Genomic DNA, 24,381 nt, shown 5'->3' with positions numbered 1-24,381 from the left:
CGCTCTCGTCTAAACCCGTTTTTCACCTCCCTCCCCAAAGCCACAGCTCCACAGGGCAGCTGGGTTGTCGGTACGGACCTCGCAGCGGATCTAAAAGTAACGCGAATGTTATCTCTGTCAGTAGCACGCATTAAAAATGACTTCAGATGCTGCACTCCGAATATACGGTGCCGCAGACTGGGCAGGAATTAGTTGATGGCGCGGTAATAAACTTGGAAATTATCCTCTGTGCAGCAGCACTGGGAGAAAAACAACCCTGTGAGGAGATTTTAATGAGTCATGGGTTTTACCATAAATGAATACTAATGAGTTCCACTTGAAGTATGTCCTTTTTGATGTTTTTTATGATTAGAACTGTTTGGGTGGTCTGTCCTAAATTGCGTTCTTGCTGTTCAAAGAGAGATCCTTTGTAGGTGTGTGGCGGTGTTTTGTTGTTTTTGTTTATTTTTTCTCCAGAGAGGAGAGATTTATGCTTGTATCTCCCGGGGAGCGCAAAACCCCGGGGTTTGCAGTTTTATCTCTGTGGCACGGACTGCGCGGTGAGCGCTGCTGAAAGCTGAGACTCCCCGCATAATCCTGTCAGTTTGTTTTTTCAGGCTATTAATAGAACAAAATACGAAAATGCTTAAATACTCGTCATGAGTAACCAGGCTGCTCTTGAACTGAAAACAAAGGCTGCCTACCGAGACCATTTCTTTTCTGAAAGAACAGTCCCAAGCATGCTAAATATGGACTTCTTCCCTTTTTCTTTCATACTCCTAACCAGGACGTACCCGCTGGGACCCGTCCCTCCTTTGTGGCCGTTGCTGCCGACTGTTCTGTCAGAAAATGCAGACTATGCCGTGAGCTCTTCCCTCTATTCTTAGTAATCGTTACGATCCCGTTCCCCTGGTGAATATCGGGAGGGCAAGGTAACGGGGACCCGCGTGGATGGATGCTGTGGAGGAGCTGCCCGCGCTGCGCTGCGCTCGGCGGCGGCTGGCGGTCGCAGCGAGCCAAGAAGCGCCGCAGTAGCACCTGTCTGCCAGAGCAGCGCTTTATTTTTGTCCGGCGATAATCGGAGAGGCGGGCTGAGAGCAGCTAGGGGTTACAGGACAAACAGCTCAACGCTGTAGGAAATCAGGTATTGCCGGTTCTGTTGCAGGTGGTACCTGAGGGGCTGTAACGCGGCTCTTGTCAGTTGGAAATAGAATATTTTTGTACGCTCTCACTGAACTTAATTCGGGGTATTTCAGCAGATGCTGTCATTTGCTGGTTACTTTGCTTTGCTTTTGGAATGTTTTCTAGAGAAGGAATAAACATTGGAAGTTCTGTCTAAAACACAGTTAATCTGTGAATAAACCAGAAACAAGTTAGTTATATTTGTTTGAAATGTAATTTGTGGGCAGACAACTGAATTTGAAAGCAAAAAATAACAATACAGAGGAGCCTTACAAGCCCTCCCACAAGTGGAAGTTTTAAAAAAGATAACAAAAATCAAGAAAAGATAAACCCACACCCTTCCCAAGCAAAAGTCCCCCAGCATGTTGTAGTGTTGTGTAATGTAAGTGATATTGTTATGCAAGGGGGGAAAGAGTCAAAAAGCGAGAGGACTATAAACAAAAGCTGCAGGCTGGGAAGGGAATGCCAGCCTGCATGCAGCTGGGCTTGCTCTTGTTGTTTTTTAATAGGGTGCTACTGCTGGCCTACGTGAAGGCATTAGATTCAGGATTCAGACAAATTGCAGTGAGGTAAGGTGGGTAGAGAGGGGCGTAAGAGCAAAATGTTCGGTAAGGAGTAAGCAGAGCTGGCAGGGTGGAGGGCAGCGGCAGAAAATCAGGGGTAGCTGCAGGGTTAGGGGCTGGTAGCTGTCATGTTCAGTGGTGAGAGAAGGCAGCAGGGTGTGGGTCGGGGCAGACTGCAATCCCAGGCTGTGTCCTGCTGGGTAATTAAGGCATTATGGAGGATAAGCATAAAGTCACTTGAAACATCAGTTGCTGTCCTGTGTGCATCTGGTACTTGTTTTCTTCTCTTCCCCTTTCTTTACATCGGCTTTCCTTTTTACAATACTTTTTAGACTTTCGAGTGAAATACATATTACACAGACAAAAAGCAAAACATTTGCCAGTTCAGTGTGGAGGTTTCAACATCAGCACAGCAGAAATACGAGTAGAACACAATGGAAAAATCCTTGAAATGGTTTACCTGTGACAAAAAAAGCTTTTTCCAGAATGACAACACAGACTTTTCCTCAGTACTGTATTACGCTACTTGCCCTCCCTCCCCTTGCTTTTTTTTTTTTTTTCCCAGAAGGTAATAGGTTTGGCTCTGAAAACTCAGTTCCAATAAGGGTGGAGTGAGATTATTTTTTGCTGCCTTCTGCCAAAATGAAATAAAATGTGTCAACATGAAAATTGTACAATTTCTGTGGAGCCAAGTGCTTGTACTAAAGTTTGTTTTTAATTTTTTTTTTCAGCTCGTAGTTTGTTTTGCTGGTGTGCCAATGACATTTTGTGTGTTTGTATGTGAACTTCTTGGAGAAATGCCAGGGGCTGGAGTCTGGGATAGTACCAGCTTTTATAAAGTCTTTTTGATGTCGCTGAAATTAGAGGAACACACGTGAAGCGTCTCACACAGCTGTCTTCAGGGCAGAAAGGTTGTGTGAAGTTTGTAAGTTCCTGGGTGAGGGGTTAGGTGGGAGATGTTTCTCTTTGAAAGCATTTACTTTTTAGTTGTGTTTTAGCTTAACCATCTTTTGTCAGGAACTGATAATTGGTGGCTTGTGTGGTGCTTTTTAGTTTAATGTTAGGGGGTTAATTTGAAGGTACTTCAATTTACCTTTTCTTTCTATCTTTCCCTTAAAGGAGGGAAAAAAAAAAGCCCTCCAAACTAAAGTAATTGTGCCTGTTAGTTCCTACAGGGGTAGAAGGACACAGAGCTGTCAGCCAGCCTGATCCGGAGAGCATCGCAGCGTCACAGGCGTGGCCTTGTCAGGTCCCAGTCACGGGGCTTTTACTCTGAACAGCTCATTGCTAGGGAGGGTGAAAGTTAAAATCCTGTGGTTTCTTTTAGTACTGTTGTTTAGGGTTAGTGTGAGGGCTGCTGAACCTGGTCCCGGTGATGCTGAGTAGGAGCTGTACAGAGGTAAAAACCTAACAGCCGAGCTCCTAGCTGCTTTTCAGGTTAACCAGAGAATTTACTGTGAAGTTAGCTGCACTACACTTACTTTTGCCACTCTCCTGTTGTTTCTGGTGTTGCCTCTAGTTTCTTAACCAAGAACAGCCAGTAGCTTGCTGTCCAGGCTTCTGCGGGCCAGGCTCAGTTCAACCTTCCTTTGTGTTTATTTCAACTCCTAAACAGAGTTGAAAGTAGGGTGTGGGGCAATGATTCCTGCACTGCAGGCTGTGAAGTGATAAAGTGGGGCATGTCGGAATAGCCGGTGACAAGGGGTAAAGGTTGACCCTGGTCTCTCCATCCCAATAGTTTGGGAACCCTTGGTCTAAGCGATGACAAGCCACAGGCAAAAGAGTCATTATAGGAAAGCTGCTGGTTTTTACTCCAGGGGATATCGAGGAGTGTTGGGTTTGTATTAAATAAACAGTGTCTGATGAGTAAAAAACAGGATACAAAAGCAGGGGAAGGATTTTAGGAAACATTCAGAACTGGCACTTCCCTGTTTTTAGAGCACTAGCCCTGATGACTAACTCCTTAAGTGTTCTGTGAGTGTATATAATTAAATAATCAAATACTTGCTCTACATAAATTAACTTTGAATACGTTTCTCCTGGTAGAGAGTCTATTTCAGAGTGTTTCATCATGCGGTAGGTGTTCTGCTTAGCTGCACTTGTAATAGGTAGCTGCACATCTCCCATTCTCCTGTTTATGTCACACTGTTGTTGACTCATTTAAAGTTTAAAAAAAAAAAAAAACTTGAACGAAGACCAAATGCAACTTAAAGTTCTTATCCCCAGAGCAGATTAAAACAAAATCCCACCAGAGTTCTGGGTTGGGAATATGTAGATGTGCATCTGTGTTTGTGCATCTACATACACACGCGCGCTCTTTTTAAAATGCAGCCTTCTAGTCCTACGCTTTTGGTTGTGTTTTGAGTTTAAGCAAGGTTAGATGACAGTCGTGAACTCCGAGAGGCTTATTTCTAAGACTGATAGGATCAGAAATGTGATGAGGTGTGAACACTTACTCCCCTGCAAGGTGGAGGCTTTTATTGCACATGGGACAACCTCTGCGTGAAATAAATTAAAATTTGAGTGTTCTTGTTTGCCTCGTGGGAGGGCGTAGTCTGTGCATGTTCTTTAGCTAATACCCTTTTTATGACATTTAAATAATGTTTAAGTGTTGAAAGACTGAAGTGCCTGACTGAGTTGTATTTGTATCATGTCATGAAAATGAGAAAATTTACATGGCCCGTGTTGTTTTCAGGTTTGCTGTAAACTACCTACAGTAGCTATAATGACACCAGCCCTCAGAGAGGCAGCAACAAAAGGTCATGGTATCCACTTGTCACCTTCTTTGTCCTCTAGAGCTATGGAGTCTGATACAACTTTGTGCATGGAAAATTCCAGAGCAGTGGAAGAGAAGATAAGAGAGGACTCCATCGCACGGATTACTTGCTCAGTCCTGGGGTTCCCCACTGCTGAGCCCAGCCTCAGGAATGATATCTTCAGCATGCAGCATTTTGCTTCTCCGCCGTCCTCCAAGCGCTATCAGTCTGTCTTGTTAATGAGCACAAATTCTGCATTTAGCAACAAAACCGGTAAGCAAATGAAAGCGGGAGAGCCTGACTGCTCCAGGATGAGAAGCGCGTTACATAATGGTGCTGACACATCGCTCGGTCACATCAGTCATTCGGGACCTGAGGAGCAGGTCAAAGGGGTCGCTTTTCCAGACACCGCACCTCCAAATCTGGCAGAAACGCCAAGACGTTCGGATTCAAATGTGACCGAATCCAGTACTGCAGAGGAAATGCAGCTCTTAAATGGTAAATGGTACAAGAAGAATGGGTTTTGGGGTAGGGCTTTGGGAGTCTGCACTGAAACAATAAAAGGGGGTTTATTACACCAAATTCTTCACGGGCCTTCGGAAGGGATTTTGAGCTGCACCCCGGAGGAGGTGTATGCTCGCTTACTCCAGTGTGTCACTAAGCAACAAAAGGAAATCAGTCGCGCCAAAAGGACACAGAAACGTTTACAAATGCTCCTGGCAAAGCACGTTATCAAACACTGTGATCAGCAGCTGAAATGCTTTGTAAAACATCAGTTACAAAGAATGAAGGTTTTCCACGAGCCAACCAGGTTTTCGAGCAGTGGCTCCCTCAGGTGCGCGGAAGGTTGGCCAGAAAACAGCACAGCTACTTTGGAAGGTAGTTCCAGTGCGGATGTACAGAACGGAGTTTGTGTTGCTCCGGGGGAAATCCGGGGCTTTGCACTTTCTGCCGGAGGGCTGCTGTCTCGTGTGGAGAAGGACCTGGACTCGGATGCAACCTGTAGCAGCTCAGACGAAGACTGTGACGAACAGACTGTAAGAACAACTGTGGAAGCGTAAGTGTTAAATTCCTGCTAGACTCATGTGCTTCATGCTTATAAATCAAGCTGGAGGGGGCTAGACCTGCAAATTCCTTCTGGTGTGAGTAACCTCACGCCGTAGGTAGGCCTCCTGCAGGAGGACTGCCGACGGGAGCCAGGTTTGGCAGGGTCCAGCCAGAAGTAGGAGCATGGAACTGTGCAGCATTTACGGAGCAGTCACTTCAGCAGGCTGTAGAGCTTGACTTTGTACTGCATCCTGTCAGCTTGCATTGCATTAGCACTGCTAATTATTCCCCACTCCAATGATGCTGTAAATCAAAACAAATAGTGATAGCAGTGCAGAAAAGGATACTTTAGGCCAGTAAAAAAAAATAAATCTTTTTATTCATGTTCTGAGTCATTAAGTATTAGTCAGCATTAAGATCTTGAAGTCCACTGTTACATGGTAAAGACTAAATATGAGCATCAATGCAGATGTCAAGGCATCCAGAACCTGGGGGGTACACATTGAAAAAGTTTGGTTCTTTGAATTATAATGAAAAATGTTAATTTACTTAATGAGGTTGTTCTGTTAATTTGAAGCTGGCAGGATTGTTTTTGTTGTTGCTGGTATCTTTTTCAAGAAGTACTAGAGTGAAATTAATGTAATTAACTAATTCTGCAGTTCTCTGGGTCTATTAAATTGACAAGTAACCTGTCAATATGAATTATTGTAGCTTTGGAAATCGGTGATGGGGAAGACAAGTGGATGGTTAAATTGTTTTAGCCTGTTTTTTCTTACCTTACTACAATGTTAACTCTCCGCTGTTGAGAAATTGTAGAAAGCAATGAGAAGAGAGCTTCTTTCCTCTTCTGACAGGTGAAGAGAACAGAGCACATCTTAAGATCTGGTAGGATGTGATGGTGAGAGTAGATAGGCAGGAACTTTCTGGTGCTTACATTTGTAGCACCTGAACTCCAGACAGTTTTGTGTTTGCTGATCTTCTATCACAGGAGGGGACTTTTAGGGAGTTTCTGGAAAGCACTAAGAGTGACACTGGTGTTGAAGGAAAATCAGGTATTTTAAAAAAAATCTTAGTTTCTTCAAAAGCTTAATGTGCAGAAAAAATCAAGGAAACTTCATCTTCCTTTGGAAGAGAGCTGTGCCCTATTACGTGGTTATAGCTTCATCAACGAAAGCTTCGATACAGCATGGTTTTATCAAATCCCTGCTGCATTTTCTTGAACTCTGTAGATCTGGAAAACAGTGGAAGAAAAGCAACATAAACACGAGTGTTCATTTGCTTTTACATATTGTCAGTGGTAAATACAATATTAAAAAGACCAAAGTGTAATGAGTTGTCAGCTGAGCTATGATCACCTTAAATATTTGAGTCTGCACAAAATTATTCTTTTGAAATACTTCAGTGCAAACACAGAATCGTTGGCTCCTGGTGCTGGAGAATCCGCATTCTTCTCTTAGCTGATACCTTTGAACTTCTGAGTACCAGCTCTGCCTCTCGGGTTCTTATCTGGTGATTACATGACCTGAATAGGGAGAACTGATGGGAAATGCTGATTCTCGGAGGGTTGTGAATAGTCTAAAACTTGGACTGAAGTTCTGTGCGAGGGCTTTCTTTTTTATTCTTGCCAGGGACAGTCCAGTTTCTCATTCTGCCAGTCCTTTAACTTTATTTCTTCTTTTAGCTTTCGAATTCCTTAAGTTATCTTTCCACTTAAGGCTTATTCAGTTTGTTTTGTTGCACTGACAAAAAAATGCAGAGGCTTATTAACCACACAGACACCACCTTTGGCTCAAAAAATCCCCAACTTGCAGCTGCTGGAAGCTGAGGGAGTATTCTTGAGAAGCGCTGCTCTGCGCTGCCCCATTTCAAGGCTGTTATCTGGCCACTGCTTAGAGGCAGGACCCTCGGTAGATCATCTGTAGGCTGACTTGGTGCAACCTCTTTTTTTTTCTTTTTCCTCTTTTTATGTTCTTTCAGTAGAGCAGCAGGGATACTGTGGTTAGCAGTGTGTATTAGCAGAGGCTTTGCTGCGTTGTCAGCACGAGAATCACCGGTGTTTGAACTGTGCTGCTGGACCAGCAAGCTCAGAGTTAAAGCACTGGCTAATTTAAGCTGAAGACTTTTGTCTGTGTGCACAGGTTGAGCCAATGCTTGAATTCACATTGCAGCAAACACACGCTGTCTCTTATCAGAATTTATTGCTGTCTTAAGCTTGGAATGGTTTTCTTCCTTCTCCACCTTTCCCAAGATGTGTCTGCCTGGCTAAAAGGCCGTACTTCTCCTCCAGGATGGCAAAGGTACATCAGTTCTGCAGCAGTGCAGCTGCTGAGCCTTGCTTTTCTCAAGAGCTCTATCACTTGGAAGTTCCTTTGGGTTGCCTTTGAGCAGGACAAAAACCCAAAAACTTAAAAGTTAGCATCCATTTTTACTTCCACTTAGTGGATTTATGTTGCTGTGAAATGCCTTTCTCTCCTAGGGAATTGGTTCTTTGTGCTTTCCAGAAATACTGTGATTATGTGGGTGAGGGAATGTTCGTTGCCTCGCTTTTTGACTTTTATTTTTCACCTGGAAAGACTCCTCCTCTCTGTTACATTCTAGACGTCATGAGGTTCTATTAATGCAGTGATGGATGGGGAAAATGTTTGTGGTTTGCCTGTGTCACCTTGCACCGATTGCATTTAACTTTCACAAATCATCATGCTAGTCGGAGGCTATTTGCAATAGGTCATTGCTACATCCTTGCTTTGTGTGTGTGGGAGGGGGTATCAATCCAAAACGTACGGGGAGAGAGAGGACCCTCCCCTTTCATGTTTACCTGAGACCAGGCTGTTTCCCATCAGCACGGCGAAGTTCTGATTCCAGCCCCAATATTTCATGGCAGGCAAAAAAAAAAAAAGGAGCTATTTTTAACCTCTTGAACCTGTTCATTCTCGTTACCCTGAAAAGGGTTTTGCCCGATGAGTGTTGACATAAGCTCTTCTGAGCTGTGTCTCGATGCTTCGTGTCTCAAGTACGATTGTCTCTATCCATCTATCTCAATACCCATGTTGGTCGGTTGCAAATAGCCCCCACAAGGCGCTTAGACCACCGCTCATCCCTTGGGCCTTGCATCGGTGCTGTCCTCACACAAGAGGTTCTCGGTCTGCTGGTGAGCGCAGTTCTTTTAGCTGACAGTTCACCGTGCTTCTCTGGTTTCTAGAGAGACCGGAAAATCTTGTCCCAGTTCTGAAACTTCATCAAAACATATTTGGGCTTTTGAGTATTTATCAGTACAAAGAAACAGTTGGCTTATCTCAGGAATTTTGGTGTTTTGCTGCTGGTGTCAGCTCAACAGCGTCTTTAACTTGTCACATCTTTCATGGAAGGTTTCTTAGGCACTGTACCAAACTGTCCTCAGCAGCTTGTCGTTTCCTAGCACTTTTCTGGCCTTTAGGCCATAAATTCCCTGCAACACTGTGTAGGGGATGTAGTAGTGCTTCTCTGCGCTTTTTTAAAGGCGTTAGGTGCTAGCTCCATGTTCAGTGCGTTAACCAAAGCGGCTGGAGTGCCCAGGGAGGCCATCAGAAAGCTGAGCATAGGCAGTTCCCTCAGGAATTCACAGCAGCCAGCGAAAATGCAGCATAGACAACGCTGCGCCAGCCGAGGTTACTTGGAACTTTTTGGTTTTTCTTTATGGTTCATGAACGTGGAAGATTTACTGTAGAAAATGATGTCAGATTCCAAACAAGGTGACTGGGGGGAGGACGTGAGTTTGCAGTGCTTTCAAGAGCATCTCTGCTCAGGGAGCTGCCTGCCATATCTTCCGGGGCTAACTGCATCCTCACTCAGGTGTTTTGTGTGATCCTGATGTGGCAGGAGGTTCTGGTTGTTTGCAGTGTACTTCCAAATGCCCTGAGTGATCTTCCAGAATCAAAAGATCCATCCCTGGGGTTCTTTGAAGGCACAGCTGCTCGCTCCATCAAGCAGTAATGTCTGTACCTAATTGATTAGAGAGAAAAGCTTTTTACAATAGATTTTTCTGTGAAACAAGTCGCTGTCTGTCTACTTGGGAACAGTCCCGTGCCCTTTTCCCCCAGTCCTCTTCCCCCATCTGAACACAATCCCTTTGCATCATGTGGTGGGATTTTTTCCTTCTGAAATATTTTCATGCTTTTCCTCTGATTTTGAAAGACATGTTTTACTGATTATCTTCCAGCAACCTCAAGCCTGACGAAGTAGCATTGTTGTACTTTTCCATGCCCACAGGGTTCATTGCGCCTGGAAACTTTTCTAATGAATGTGCAGAGATAGTAAATCTGCCCCCACCTCCTGCTTTTTCTTTTTTTTTCCTTTAATTTCTAGTTGGAAAGAGAAAAGATTGGAAATCTATTTTTAGTACAAATACTTGGCGGGGAGGGGAGTGGTAAGGCGGAAAGAATACAGGAAGGAAGAAAATATTATGACGGGTATCTCCAGATCTCATCTGTTTGTTCTAGATTATTTTCCATTTTTGCTAGCGTTTTTCTCATGGCTAATTGAGGAACATCAGTGCACTTCTGCGGGCCTCACGACAGAAGGCACTGCTGAAGGGCTGGGGCTCATTGCCCATCTTTGAGCCACGTTATAAGGGGAAGCTATTTGTTTTTGCAAGATCAGGTCCTAATTTTCCACTCCGAGCTGTAATTTCACTTCAAACCTGATAAGAGAACTGGATTCTGGTTTTTGGAAGGGGAGGGAGACAGTCTGCCAGCATTAAATGCTGTTCTCCGTTTCTCTTAAGCACAAAACCCCAATTGTTTCCAGTTTTTAAGACCTTTTTAGTTTACAAGTCAGGGAAATGTCTTATTTGCATAAAAGATTAATGTGAGGGCTTTTGAATACATAGAAATTCGTAGGTGCTAATAATATGCTGATTTCAAAATGTTTTACACATTGCTTTTTCACGAATTCCATTCTCTTAATTCTTGGCTCTTGTCACTAGGATGTGGGAGGAGAGTTGTTACCAGGGAAAGAAAGAAAAACCAGCTTTCTATTACCTTCTGTTTTCTTTCTAGGGGCACAGGTATTATTTCAGAATATATTTTAACCTCACTTGGTTGGATTTCCATACGAGGGATTTGCAACTTTTGGGTCCCCCTTTCCTTTTACTGTTTTTCTTTAGAAATCTGGTGTACGGCAATAGCAACTTGGTTTTGTGCAAGACTTCCTTCTTGCAAGACCGGAGTAATGCTCTTGTGAATAAGGATCCTGATTTCGAACCTGTAATTACATTAATATTTCTGCAGCTGCTGAGAGCAGGCTGAATGGTTGTAATGAAAGGCAGCAAGTTTGACAAGTTGTAACATGCGAGGGAATCTCAGAGCTGGGAATGTCAAAGCTTTTGAGCTAAATAAGTGCTGAATGCATATTAAATAAAAACTTGGCAGTGCTCTTCTGAATGACAGCTTAATACACAGTCACTACAGCATAGTAGAGCAGAGACTCTAATAAGCAGACACATGTATGTACACGATATCCTCGCGCGCTTAATTAAATGGTAGATCAAGAAGAGTTTTTGGTGCTCGATGTGAACTGCTGATTAATCAGGGCTTTACGGCGAGCTTTTCTTCTGTTGCTAAGCTGTGAAATGTGCTTGTTTTTATTGCAAGATTTGTTTACGATCAACAGCAAACTGTCTCTGTACCATCTTGTGGAGCGAGGGCATTGTGATTTCAGTTTGCAGATAACGTTGATTTCAGAAGAATCGACTTCAAAGGGATACGTCCAGTGCCTTTGAAAATCAGTGTTCGTGGGCCCCTGATACAGGAAATCATTTAAATGCTTTCCGTTTCACATGAAATAAAAAGTGTGCATAAAGGCTTCCCAAAATAGGAATGCTCTCCTGTAACAGGGTTTCATTCATACTGCTAAATATGGGTTAGGAATGTAACTTTAGATCTTAGATTTAAATATATTGACCTATGCTCTTTTTTATTGAAACCGAAATAGCTGTAAATTATTTTCATCCCAACGTTTTACCTAGCTGCTGTGGGCTAGAAAGCTTTGGTGGGGAATTTTAATGACTTCCCAATTAACAAACTTCTAATTCTCAACTCTGGCATTAAAAGAAATGCAAACTGAAGCGCGTGCATCGTAACCTACCCTTCCTCCCAGCCAGCAGGGGCTCACAGGGTAACCATGAAATCCAGTAGGCCTCCACCCCAGGCTCCTACCAAAGCCCCAAACCAAGAAGGTTGCAACTGTCCAACCACAGATTTGTCCTTCTGTCCGTCCCTTGTCCCTGCAGCCCCTGGCGCTCCATACAGCCAGAGCGAGGCCACTTGGAAGCTAGAGTGAGATGTCACGGCACTGCCACACCTGCCTGCCTCCAGAAGAATATAAGGACAGATTTTGGGACAAACTTTGGAGGTTGCAAAGGAGCACTGATACTCTGCCTGCGTGCTGCAATAATGTGCTACTGTGCTTGTCTTTAAAGGATTATATTGTAAGCTCTGTCTTACTTTATGTTGATTGTGGGATGCATACATAGCACTGCTTCCTTGATGTCTTCTTTCAAGGGCAGTTGTGTAATACAGGGAATTTCTAGGCTAGTGTTCCTGGTGTTTTGTTGTTAGCCTATTATGTTGTGCCATTTCAAGGACGAGAAAAAAAGCCTGTTTCCAGGCAGCCCTGGTGTTCCTGAGTTTTGTTTTTTAATTTTAGATTTTCCCGTGCATGTTAGCACTACCTGCTTCCATGCTCTGTTGATCTGATCTGCAGCATGCAGAAGTTAAGTGGAAGAAGCTGGGGCGCTGGAGCAGCCCATGGAAACTTAAAAACTCATTCCAAAATATTTTGAGCAAATAGCGTTTCTGGCTAAGCATTTTGCAGGTGTTTTTATTTTATTTTATTTTATTAAAAGGTGAAATGGTGCCGACTGTTTACCTTTCACAGGTTTTTACTTCTCGGGTGGTTAATATTCTAACTGACCCTACCTCCACCAGCAGTTTGGCCTTTTATCATTAACATCTGTGAACAATTACGTAAAGAGAACTGAAGATGAAAAGCACCCACCAGTTCGTGAAGTCAGCCATTGGAGTTCAGCACTGTAACAGATCCCTGTTTTAAGAAGCTGAATGTGTTTGTTTTGTTGAGCCCTCAACTAACAGTTCAGTGCGAGTGTGACAATTCAGTCTCTGTATAAGAGCTATAGGAATTGTATGATTCAGTGCAGGAGCCTTGTAGCTGGAAAATACTGACTGTAGCATCTCCTTGCATTAGAAGGTGTAATTTCTCCTTTTCTAGGATCTCCAAGCACAGAAACTCCTTTTTTCTCCTTATATTTTCAGTTATCCTACAGTTGTTTTTTTTGCCCCAAATACTGATTTTCCCCTTGCTTCTCCCCTTCTTACTTTCCCTTCTAAACTTATTTGTGGAAGATGTAAAAATCTTACTGTGTCGCCGCTTATTTTTCTCTCCACTCTAACGCTGTATCATGGATTTTCTTTTCCAGGGAAACCCACAGTTATGGTCGATAATTTCAGGTATTAGTGCCTGAATTCCTCAGGCCTGCTGGCTCAGCAGAAATGTTCAGCTGGATCAAGTTTGGCAGTTTGGGATGACAAGAGATGGTGGGCGCCAGGAATTGTTGCGATAAGCAGTTGCCGATGTCTGTAGACGACAGGGAGAGCTGTAACCCATCTGCTGGGAGGCCGGGTGGTGTTTAAGAGGGAAATCTCTGCCAGGTAAAAACTCCTGGTGAACGCCAAGGAAGATAGCAAGCCTGACTGATCCAGCTGCAGACTTTTTATGAGGTCTCGGCATAACTCTGCGTACCAGAGCGCCTCTCTCAACCCATGAAGGGTTTTGAAGTGTGTAGCTTGGTTTGGTGCCTGTTAGCACAAAACGGTGGCACGTTGCTCTCCGTGTTTGGTCTGTGGTGACTGTCAGAGTAAAGAAGCAGTGTTCTGTTGTGCGATGCGATGCCAGAGGATGGTTCTAGCTGCAGTTTGTTTTCATCTTGTTTTCACTCTGGGATGCATGGAAGAGGTTGGGTTCACAAGGCAGCACTCTGATTTTTCTGTCATGTCCTTATTATGGATTTAACAGTTAACTGGTCCACGGGAATTAATACTTCAACAGCAACTGAAGTTAGTTAATTCTGAAAACAAACATTAAGTAGGCGTGCTGGAAGAATTAGTCCTTGAGAAAGCATTTACGGGTCATTTCAGAGTTGGACATGTTTGTTTAGCCATTACAAGGATTGGAAGTTTTTGGTGGGAGTGGGCATTTTTATCTCATGAGTAAAATCTAGATAAGATTGTCTAGAGTACATTCACGACATGTCTGAATTCACCTATTTTAAGCCTTTTTTTTATATGATACCATCTCCTGGTTTTCACATGTTAACTTCTGTTGACTGGCAGTGTGGAGAGAGGAGAAAAGGAGCCCTGCTGAATTTCACTGCTGTGCTGTCAGAAGCCCCGCGCTCACCTTAATGCCTTGCAAAACTGCTCGTATCCAAGCCAGCTGCTTTCTGAGCATTGCCACGTGTAGTCCCAGGCAAGCTGCCTGCAGTGCTGGTGTAAAATCAGAGCCAGTTGAGGACGTTCACAGGCTCATGGCTCCGCTCCCGTGGGACCCCACACAGCTAGCATGCTGTTATGCCGGGGTGAGACAGTGCCACGGGGTGGATGTGAACTCTTTGGTGTTTACATACGATTGAGTGAGCTTCCCAAGACAACCGGGGGATGTGTGATATTTTTTTTTCCAGTGTGTGTTAAGTCTCATGAATTTCAGCATGAGTCATACGATGTCTGGATAGGATTTAAAGATCGGGAGAGTTTTCCGATTGTTCACTTTTCAATTCTCAGACTCGAGTCCTTCATCAGAATAGTAAAGTTCTGCTGTTGTTTGCAGTGACTCCCCACAAGACAGGTGATTAGCTTGTAATCCTGAGAGTAATTAGTCTGTAGTTTGAGCTGATCCTTGCTCCCAAATATTTCATCGTCACACGGTTGGCAATGGGCCTATGGTAGCACAGGAGATCCCAGCGAGAGGAGGAGATGAACCATCAGGGCTGGCTGTGGTCAGGATCACTGCATCGCTTTGGGACTAAATCATCTGAAAACGGGATACCGCAACAACGTGGGATTAAATGGGAGGGGATGTGGCATGGCAGGGAGAGCAAAAACCACAGGGTTAGGAAACCGAGGTGGGCATGTAAGTGTGAGAGCATGTCAGGAGCAGCTGCTGTTCTTACATTTCCTGTGGAATTTTGGAGTTTTTCCCATCCACCCAACGTGAATGCCTTCCTCCCCTGCTTGTCCTTGTTGAAGAATGTCATAACTTGACAATTCTGACGTTCTTTGAAACAAAGCTTTTGGGAGGAGCCTGTGTTTGGAGTTGGCAAACCTGTGTTCTGGAGTCTTGGTGTGGGTCTGCCACGAGCATCCTCCTTTCCTGTGTGGTAGGAAGCGTCCTTGTCCCTGCAGGCATGTCACAGTAGGGGTACGCTAAGTGTTCCCTCTCAAAATCAGGAGGCTGGAAGGCTTTGCTTTCCTTTTAATTTTCACAACTTGAGATAAGCGTGGAGAACCTTGCTTTGCATTCAGCTGTGTGCACTGAAGTATCGGCTTTCCAGAGCACCTGTGCAAAACCCAAAGAGCAGTGTGTGCCTAGCACAGCAGTGTTATTTTGGCTAGCAGTTCCCCTTTGCACTTGGTTAAGTAGCCTGGGGTTGTTCTTTGGGACGGGCTGATCTTAGCTATTGGAAAACATAAATCTCACCCTCAACTTCAGTGAGGCCCCAGGAGGAGAAGGCACTTCTCGGAATCCTCTAGCTTTCTTCTGTGCTCTTTGTGGCTTGTTTGTTCTTTTGCATTTCTTTTTTCTTTTTCCTGTTGCAAGCCACACAGGACTGACCTCCTGCAGTTCAGCCAGAACAGTGGAAATGCCAGCCAGCATCTCACCGGAAGACAGATTTTGCCTCTCCTGCCATTCCAGCATGTTTTTCTAGGGAAATTCAAATGGTTTACTTGTGCAAAATGAGGATTGCTCCATTTCTTGTCATGCTGCTGGCCCTGAAGGAGTGCAGAAGATCACCTGCGGATCGAGAGTCAGCTCAAGAGCACTCAGTTTATCTGCTGATAAATGTCTCATTGTATTATAGCACTGACCATTAGTAACTGTTGGAAATATGACGTGGTTTGTATGGACTCGCTGGCAGCATTTGAAATTCCTGTGGAGGAGGTAGGATGGGGAAGCACAGGAACTAAGTAGAGAAGCTCTGCAAAAGGAGCGCAGAGGAGGCAGGACAGACAGCTGCTTCTTTTCTTGTCTCCTTCCCAGCAGAGAACCAGAGCTGGGAGCTTCTGCTGTAGCACCTGAGCTGACTTCCTCCTTCAGTCCTGGTTCTTTTTGTAACTTTGGGTGCTTTTTTGTTTTGTTTTGTTGTTTCCCTTCTCTGGATCTGTAGAAGTAATGAGTTTCACCTTGAATCAGCTTTCTTTATCCACCTAAGCCAAGAAAGAAAGAAAGAAAGAGGGACACCGGAGTTACTAATTATCCTAGTGTTAAAAAGTATTCAGTCATCTACTCCTGTTCATCAAAAACTGGCCCGCAAATTCTTGTTGTCTCGTTTCTTTGCTGAGTGCATGTTAGGCTGTACACTGCAACATACCAGGAACATGATATACAGCAATTATGGCTTATTGTTTTATTGGGATAGCGGCTTGTTGCTGTTCAGTGCTTGGCTTGCCGTAATATTTGCTTGCATACAGCTCACTGTAAGATAAAGGTAGCTTATAAAGATGTTATGATTTGCTGGGGCGTTACAGGATTTACTAAATAGGTTGTAGAGAAACACATTTGGAGGCAAAGATGGTAGATAAATAACGTGAGCTCAAACAAAGGGCGAGGGACTGAGATGGGAACAGAATTTTGTATCTTGGCGCTTACCTTGCACCTCCAGCCCCTTTCCTTGTGCACCAGTCTGTCTGTCTGTCTGCAGGGCATCAGAACCAGGGAGGGGATCGAGCCTTTAACGTGCTTCATTCACCTTCCTCCTGAGGTTAAAATTAACCACGAGCAATTCTGCACCCGTGTCACTGCGTGGCTGCCCAGCTGCTCATACTGACACCAACACGGGGCAGCCGGGGCTGGCAGGGGTGAGAAGCTGAAGTCGCTTCCTTTGGCGTGAGCCTGGTCTTGGAACCGGTGGAAACTTCCTCACAGAGGAGCCTCAGGACATCGTTATTACAGTGTAATTAAACTAACAGGATTTAATTGCATACCACTCTTACTTTATGGCTTTAAGAAATACCTACGTAGAATTTAGAAGGGAATATCTACATAACAGATTTAACACCAGATGTGTGAATTTGAGACTGTTTTGTGTTAAAGCAAAAAAAGCTGTGCAAACACGTTTTTGAAAAATAACTTGTGATGCAACTGTGGAGCGGATTTGTTTGAGATGAAAGGCAGTAATATACAGATAGGATTTGTTTATCTTAAGGTTACAAAACTTAATTGCTCTTCTATTATCTGTTGTGGTTAGCTATGTGAGCATGGATTCCCTTACTGGCACGCTGGTTTCATACATAAGACCAGCTGCAGCCCTTGCCATTCCTCTTTTTGTTTCCCAGCTGTGTGGACAGGCTTTTTATTTTTATTTATTTATTTATTTTTTCCTCTTCTGCTCTGCTTCCCCTCCATGATCTGCTTTAGAGCAGCAGTGTTCTCCCAGCACTGCAGTATCTGGCTTGGGCTGTATTTCTGGCAGCGTGCTCCACCTTCTTTCACCTGGCCTTCTTGGGGTATTGTCCAGCTTCTGTGGAGTTTTTTTTTGCAACTATCATCTTTATTCCTGTTTAACTTCCTGTGTTAAACTTAACTAAGGGAAATGTTACAGCCTCAGTAGGCAGCTTTTTCCTTAGAGCTAGCATTTTGCCATCCTCAGGTCCCAAGACAAATCCTCTTCCAGCCACCACGCTTGCTTGAATAGCTGACTTCACTGAACTCCACCTTGGGCCAACTGGGAATTCAGATCCTTCCCCCCAGATTATTTTATGCTTTCCAGAAGCACAAACATGCAAAATCCATCAGTCCCAGAGAAGAGTTCTCCCTGGCTAAAGCAGAAGTCACCACGGTTACTTACCGAGGGCTAGCGGTAATGGGAAAGCAAAGAGAAAGAAGAGATCATCAGAAAAAGGGGTATTTACGAGATGGCTTCCTTCTTCCCTACTTTCTCCTTTTTTCCTAGGACAAAGTCACTAACATTTACATTTATTACAATACGTATTTGTAGAATTTTTGAATTCTCTGTTTGATGGTAATTTTATTTGGTTGCACTCACAATCTGGGCTTCAACGGGACGTGTCCATCTCCTGTCTAATTTCCCATGTCCGTTTTGTCTGTGCAGCAGAGAGTTCAAGTTGGTTGTAAAATATGTGGGCAGAAACAGGGAGGTAATTCCTGGTAAAAATGGGAGATGGTGTATTTTAGAGGTAACCTCCCAGAGACTGTGTCTAGTTTTCCTTTTATGATAAAGTAGACAGAACGTTCTGAGATTTTGAGTTACGTTTTATAATCTTTGCCTTGAAAAATACCAGGATTCTCAAATTGGTGATTGTTCATGCCAGAAAACGTCTAGTGTCTTCTACAGAGTGCTGTGTTACCTTTTCTTTCCTTGTTGAGATTGTTGAGGTTGGCATACAGTTCTGCATGAAGCAGCAGTTTGTGTGCAGTGTTCCTGTGCCAGTTTGCTTCCAAGTGCTGGTGGCTTTTCTTTCTTCTCTTGTGATACTTTGATGTTCTTCATTGCCAGGGGAATGAGGGATCACAAATTCTGCCTGTGTAAAACTGACCGTGCAGTGTTATCAAGGGTTGTTCCAATCCAGTAGTTTCTCCCAGTAACTTGTTGGAACAAAAGCACTTCCCTTCCAGAAGTTTGATTTTTTTTATTTATTTTTATTTTACTATTATTTTAAATTTACTTTAATTTAAAGTTACTCTTGTATTATCTCTGTTCCTTAAATTTATCCGACCGTTAAAATGATTTGCTGAGTGGTACCATATGCCATTCATTTGTTTAATATGTGGGTTGAGTAAAGTTTGCTGATAGCAGTAACAAATTCAGCATAATGAAGTTAAGCTAGTCATAATGTCAAGTACCTGGAGGCATATCCTTTGTTAAAAATACACCTATTTGTAAACTGCAGCAAGAGCCGTTATTTTGACCTACCTATACTATACTTACCCAGCTATGTTTATAAAACAACGTGAATAAAAGAAAGCTAAACTACGTGGTAGCATTCTTGGCCAGTGACTTGATAGCTCGCTGGCCATTGCTGGATGATGTCTTAGTAGATCACAGTTGTTAGCAACTGATATTCATGGAAGCTTGTGGGAGGAAGTGTGCTGCAAGAATTTGGATGCTGGCTGGTGGAGTGGCTGGAATTCTTCACAAATCTGTGATCTGCGTTAACTAATATAGTTCGGTAGTTTCTCCAGCTCTGGGTTTGCAATACCTAACAGAGAAGTAGCCTAGCCTGGGAATAGTTAGGAACGTTGATCGTAATGGTTGGGGCAAGTTCTGTAGTTACAGAAATAAGCTGATGTGAAACTGGATGGGGTATAATCAGATATTTTCTGAAAGCAACTGAGATGCTTGCAACATGAGGCAGAGCAGCTGTCAAAAATGTTCTTGTGCAAATGTGGTTATCTTTATTTTTGGACTAACCAGCATTTTGTCTTCACAGCAGCTATACTTCTGAATGGAAGTGGCTTGCAGACAGAGCTAGAATTGGCAGCCGTTGGACATGGCTACAAGCCCAGATTTCAGAACTAGAATACAAAATCCAACAACTAACTGACCTTCACAGGCAGATACGTGCCACCAAGGTATTGTCTGTAAGCTCATAACTGGGCTTTTCCAATCATTTTTTATTTTTTATTTTTTGACAGTGTTTCTTGTAATATTTATTTCTGTGGTTCCTCGTTGTTGTTGTTGTTGTTGTTTGTTTTGCCCTGGAGTTCTTGTATCTGAGTGGACTGTTGCACACAAAGGTTAATGACAAAGACATCAGGAGCTGCAAAGTGTTGTACCCTAGAGGCATCAGTACAGGTCTGGGAGTCAGGAACCTTTCTATCTGTGATAGTTAGAGACTTTGTTAGTGACTGAGGGTCCTGGCACAAGGTACTTCATTTGTCACGCTATTTCCCCCTCTGTGGAGAGGCAAGATGTAGCTTTTAGGAGGGGTGGTTGGCTATTCGTTTTCATGTTGAGAGGTTTGGGGGGCTTTTTTGTTATTTACAGTGCATGTTTATTCTGAGGAGTAGTTAGTTAATGTTTGTACAGCACTTTGAACAGGTCAAGGATTAATTATTACTAAAATTCCAAAGCGTATAACTCATGTACTGGCCTTTGTAAATCGAACTGGCTAGACAGTGGTAAAGTCACATTCCTGAGACATTAATAATCTATATATCAATTTAACGGCTTGTCCAGGTCAGTCTCCTGAGCAAGAAGCCTAAACCTGTGATCACTCTGTTGGTGTGATAGTAGCAGGTTTTGGAGAAGGGCTCATTGACGAGCCTCATGGAAGTTGTGTGATGTGTGCTGGGGTCAGATAAGCACAGGTGGAGAGGAGCCAGGAGATGCTTTACGTTTTACGTGGCTGAACATGAGACTTGGAGGGAGGAAAAAGGAGAGGGAAATCATGCTAGAGACTGTTTCCTTCTGATCACGTAAGAAGCCTTCTTGTCATGTGCAGCTTTGTCTCTCCTGGTCACAACTTTTCCCCAGTTAGGTTTTTCTTTAAAATAGAAGTGAAAGGAGATTTTGTATTTTGCTGAATGCTGAGTGTCCCTATTTTAGTGTTGTTCTAAATACCAGATACCTGCTAGATATGCTAAATACCAGATACGTTACAGATACACGCAGCCTGTTATGCCCCAAACCTATCACACTTGAAGGTGGCATAGATCTCATGAGCTGCAGAACAAGGAGAAAGAAATAGCAGAGAAATGAGGGAAAGAGCGTTCTTTTAGTCATGCATTTTCTTCGCATTAGGTGGCGTGTTGGCTCGGAGCCTAGTCATCTTCCTGCTGGAGATCTTTAGTGACATTCCTTTTTGCAAACTTCATGCCCCTTTCACCAGCTGTGGTGTTCAGCGTTTGGCTTTGTGTCCCACGGTGAAGGTGGATGTGTGTTTTCTTTGGCTCTGGCCGTTCTGTATGCGTGTTTGTAGCATGCCAGTGCAGCAGCTATGGAAGGACATGCAGGCTGATAGAAGAGCTCTTTGTTTTCACTTAGTGGCTGCAGAGTAGTTACACAATATTGGTCGAGTTTGGATGCTCTTTAATGGTTTCAAAGTGCTTTCTGTATGTTTTGAGTGGAAAAAAATGTGATTCATAGCCAGTGAACAATGACTTCAGGCACAACAGGAAGGGAGATGGTTAACTTGTGGGCAGTTTTTTGGCCTGGTGCATTGTGTCTTCTGCATCCCCGTGCACGCAGAAGTAGAAGCTTTGGATCTTTGAGAATCGGTCCATTTAAAATCTGCTTATCTGCCTAACAAAAGAATTTGATTTAATTTTGGGGGAAGCAGACAGGGGAATTTTGTTGCCAAAACCTACTGGTTGTAACCAGTTTGACTTGTGATTCCTATATAATCAAGGTTAGTCTTCTAATCCTTTTGTCTTCCTCTTTTATGCCTATTCTGTCTTCCTTTTCATATTTTTCAATTTACTCTTCTTTCCTTTTCCACTTCCCTCTGTCCGTGCTTGTCAGCAGGATTCCACAACTTCAAAAAAATAAAATTTCAATGGAAAGTGGTGGGTGTGGGGGGTTCCCTCTTGTGAGTGCTTTTCCCGTGAGCTTCTGATTTCAGAATTTGTTTTAGACATTTATAGATTGTTTTTAGCCTCTTCCCGTGATCAAGACCTGGGATATTTTTGCTGCCTTACTTTCTAAAGCTGTTGAGCTGGCTTGTCCTCCTGTTGTGGCACATAAAAATTAGAACTGTACTTGAACTTCCTTGAATGTACTGCCCACTTTGTATCTGCTGTGGCCTGCAGATTAGAGTATGATACTGTCTGGCTTCATTTCCATCTGCCAGAACTTGAAAAGCACAGATGGTGAACTACTACCTAATAGCAAATGTGGAAAATCTTGTGTTGACCTGGTGGAAATCCAGAATCTCAGTGCGCCTTTTGGACACGGAAGCAAGTTTTTAAGCACCTGAGTTTATTTTTAAAGTTTTTTGTTGTCAGGCTTGAAGTTATAGCTTAAACAGAGGAATAAGTTAGAGGCACGAAGAGGACTGGACAATTTAATGTTTTTTCCTGGTCTTGTCTTTGAAGCCTCTTTGAGAATTGCTTTCCTGTTTTAGGACAAGCTGCTGCTGAGGCAGGAGGCAAGGCACAAGTAAACTTATAGGACCCTTGATTTTCTACAACCTAGGTGAAGTCTGTCCCACCATCTTACAGGGGTTCCTTGTGTTCAGTGACAGTTTTCCCTTGCTTTTAGTGGAATATTCCCACTAGAAAGAAAAATTTGAGGCAGAGCAATTGAATGATCCCATTCTTTTCATATGTGGTTGAAATCTGAATAACAATCAGTAAGCCCTTTCTCTTTGGAGTATGTCTGTAGAGGCTTGGTAGCCTTTTCTGAGTATTCCCTGTATTTGCTTAAGATAATGACAAATTAAGAGGACATTCGAGGAACTGTTTGCAAGTTCTTTTTGTTTATTTTGTTGAATGCTTTAAGTTTGTTAAACCAACTGAGATGTTACCTGGGGATATATTTTACACTTCCGTTTTTCTTATCTGTGAAGTGGAAAGCACAGTGGGGTGTTCTTTTTCCTACTTTCATTTCTTAAACTGTTACTTCCCTACCATGTAAATCTGTATTTATCTGATTAGGTGATGTACTTTAGATGGTAGATCATATCTCGTACCGTATTTGTGCAGAATGCCTTGGAAAGGATTGAGATTGCTAGAATATGTAGGGTAGTTGCCTCTGTAATTATGAAACTCTAAAAATGCTCGCCTTAAAAATCAATTATTAAATTGTAAAAGGTTTTTGTTTTGATTTGTAGCAGTCTGTACTACATAAAACGACAACCTTAATGCGTTTTGTTTAGAACATGGATAAGAATAAGAAAAATAGAGTGCTTTAAAATGCCTCAGAGAAATCCATTGGCTGCAGAATGTAACCAACTTCAAATCAAAGGTGGTTGTTTCTTGCAGAAAAAACTCTTCTTAAACCAGCAGGCAAATGATCGTGTAGTTGCTCTAATAAGTATGAATTTCTGATTTGAATTTTGGCACAGATGTTTAAGCAGTGGTTTAACACTGTAGAGCGATTGCTGTTATAGGGAGTAGCACGAGCAATGCAGCTTTTCATTAATAAAAATACCTGCTATTTTTATTTTTGTGTATTTAAAATCTGGGCTAAGTGCTCCAGAGAGTCGCTGGGAGGATTTAAGGGGGATGTGCCAGGTTCAGCCGCCCCTTAAGCATGATTTAGGAGGGTTAATTCATTGTCAACCAACTGTGTTCAATTGCTGTTGTCTAGGGGATGGTGATCTTAGAAGAATTCCCATTTCCAAAAGACATTTTGAAGAAGCAAATACAATTGACAGACCAAGAAGCTTTATTAAACGCCACAGGGAATTCGCAAGCTGCCATTGAGAGACAGGATTCTTTGCCGGAGCATGACTTTGAAATGTCACCCAGCAGTCCTACCCTGCTTTTACGAAACATAGAAAAACAGGTAAAGTAAAATAAGAACTGAATGGTCGATGGAGCCAAATGATTTACTTCAGAAGCAGGGCAGGTTCCATGGTGATGCCACCCAAAAAGGAAGGTATTTTGCACTCCTGAGAGTGGGTGCTGTTGGATTCAAGGGCTTAAATAATACATTGTACACAGGTTTACAAATTAACCTTTTATTTCTGACGTGTCTGTGTTACCGCGTTGTCTCCATCAAAGCGGCCACATAACCGCTTCTAAAAGCTATCCCCAAACCTGCCTCTCCCCTGTAGTTAGGTTTCGTGTAGAGTTGCCACAGGTTATTTCAGGAAATACTTGTGTGAGATGAAGGAGTGCAGCTGAGGATGGAGGTATGCTGCATTTTACGAAAGCCCCAGCTGGATATAATTGTTGGGTTGGCTTTTCAAGTGTTGCAGGAGCAATCCGGCTAGGAGCTGAGGAATTCCAGGTACTTCCGAGGCAGAGCCGTGAGCAGAGTTTTGGTTCATGGTGTTCAAAACAGGCATTTCCAAGATTAATTCCAGGAAATAACAATAGAGACTCCAGCAGGGTTTTCTTTTGCTAGAAAGTACATAAGGAATATGGTAGGATCACATTGCTGGAGGAGATACAGGAAATTTGTTTTCTGAATGAGTTTATGGGGTTAGCGTCAAGCAAACCTAACAAAAGCAGTATGGTGCATTAATTACCTTGCTGCTGTCCCTAAATTCTTGGTCTATGCACGTTGTTCAAATGGGGTAAAAGCAGCTTTAGATACCATGTCTGTTCCTGAATCTCTGTGCCAATTTTTCTTATTTGATAGTCATACTTTCCTGTTCTTAAAATGCTTCCCCTGTTTGATGGTTCTTAACCACAACAGACAGGAGCGTGGAAGTGATGAAACAGGAAATTGATATGCACAGTGCTGGCAATTGCACAAGGTAAACCAAAGAGCATTTTTAGAATGTGGTGAACGTCCCCTCTTAAGTGATTATTTGGAGAATTAAACACAATTTTCTTTTAGTTAGACACTTAACAAATGAGGTGCTAGGACTGTGTTTGCTGGTACCAAAGCATCTACAAAGAGAGGTCCAAGAACTGCGATGACTTGGAAGTAGAAGTGCTCTTTCAGTGCATCT

At 43.1% G+C, this 24,381-nt stretch overlaps 1 protein-coding gene across 5 annotated transcripts in view; it reads left to right on the top strand.

Moving 5' to 3' along the window:
* The first annotated feature begins 4,429 nt into the window (after positions 1 to 4,429).
* The window catches only part of KANSL1L (KAT8 regulatory NSL complex subunit 1 like), a 56,982-nt gene continuing 37,030 nt past the window's right edge, over positions 4,430 to 24,381 (top strand). For 3 of the 5 annotated variants that reach the window (XR_004253386.1, XM_032189634.1, XM_032189632.1), the window contains exons 1-3: positions 4,430 to 5,537; positions 19,246 to 19,387; positions 23,067 to 23,264. Coding sequence is in view for 4 of the 5 variants with exons in the window: in XM_032189634.1 (XP_032045525.1) it covers positions 4,450 to 5,537; positions 19,246 to 19,387; positions 23,067 to 23,264 (1,428 nt within the window). In the remaining variant the exon portion in view is untranslated. The remainder of the gene's footprint in view (positions 5,538 to 19,245; positions 19,388 to 23,066; positions 23,265 to 24,381) is intronic. The other 2 variants (XM_032189633.1, XM_032189635.1) reach the window with 2 other exon arrangements.

The sequence above is a fragment of the Aythya fuligula genome, chromosome 6 (genome assembly GCF_009819795.1).
Source record: "Aythya fuligula isolate bAytFul2 chromosome 6, bAytFul2.pri, whole genome shotgun sequence".
Classification (NCBI taxonomy): domain Eukaryota; kingdom Metazoa; phylum Chordata; class Aves; order Anseriformes; family Anatidae; genus Aythya; species Aythya fuligula.
This window is presented reverse-complemented; position numbering and strand designations above follow the sequence as displayed.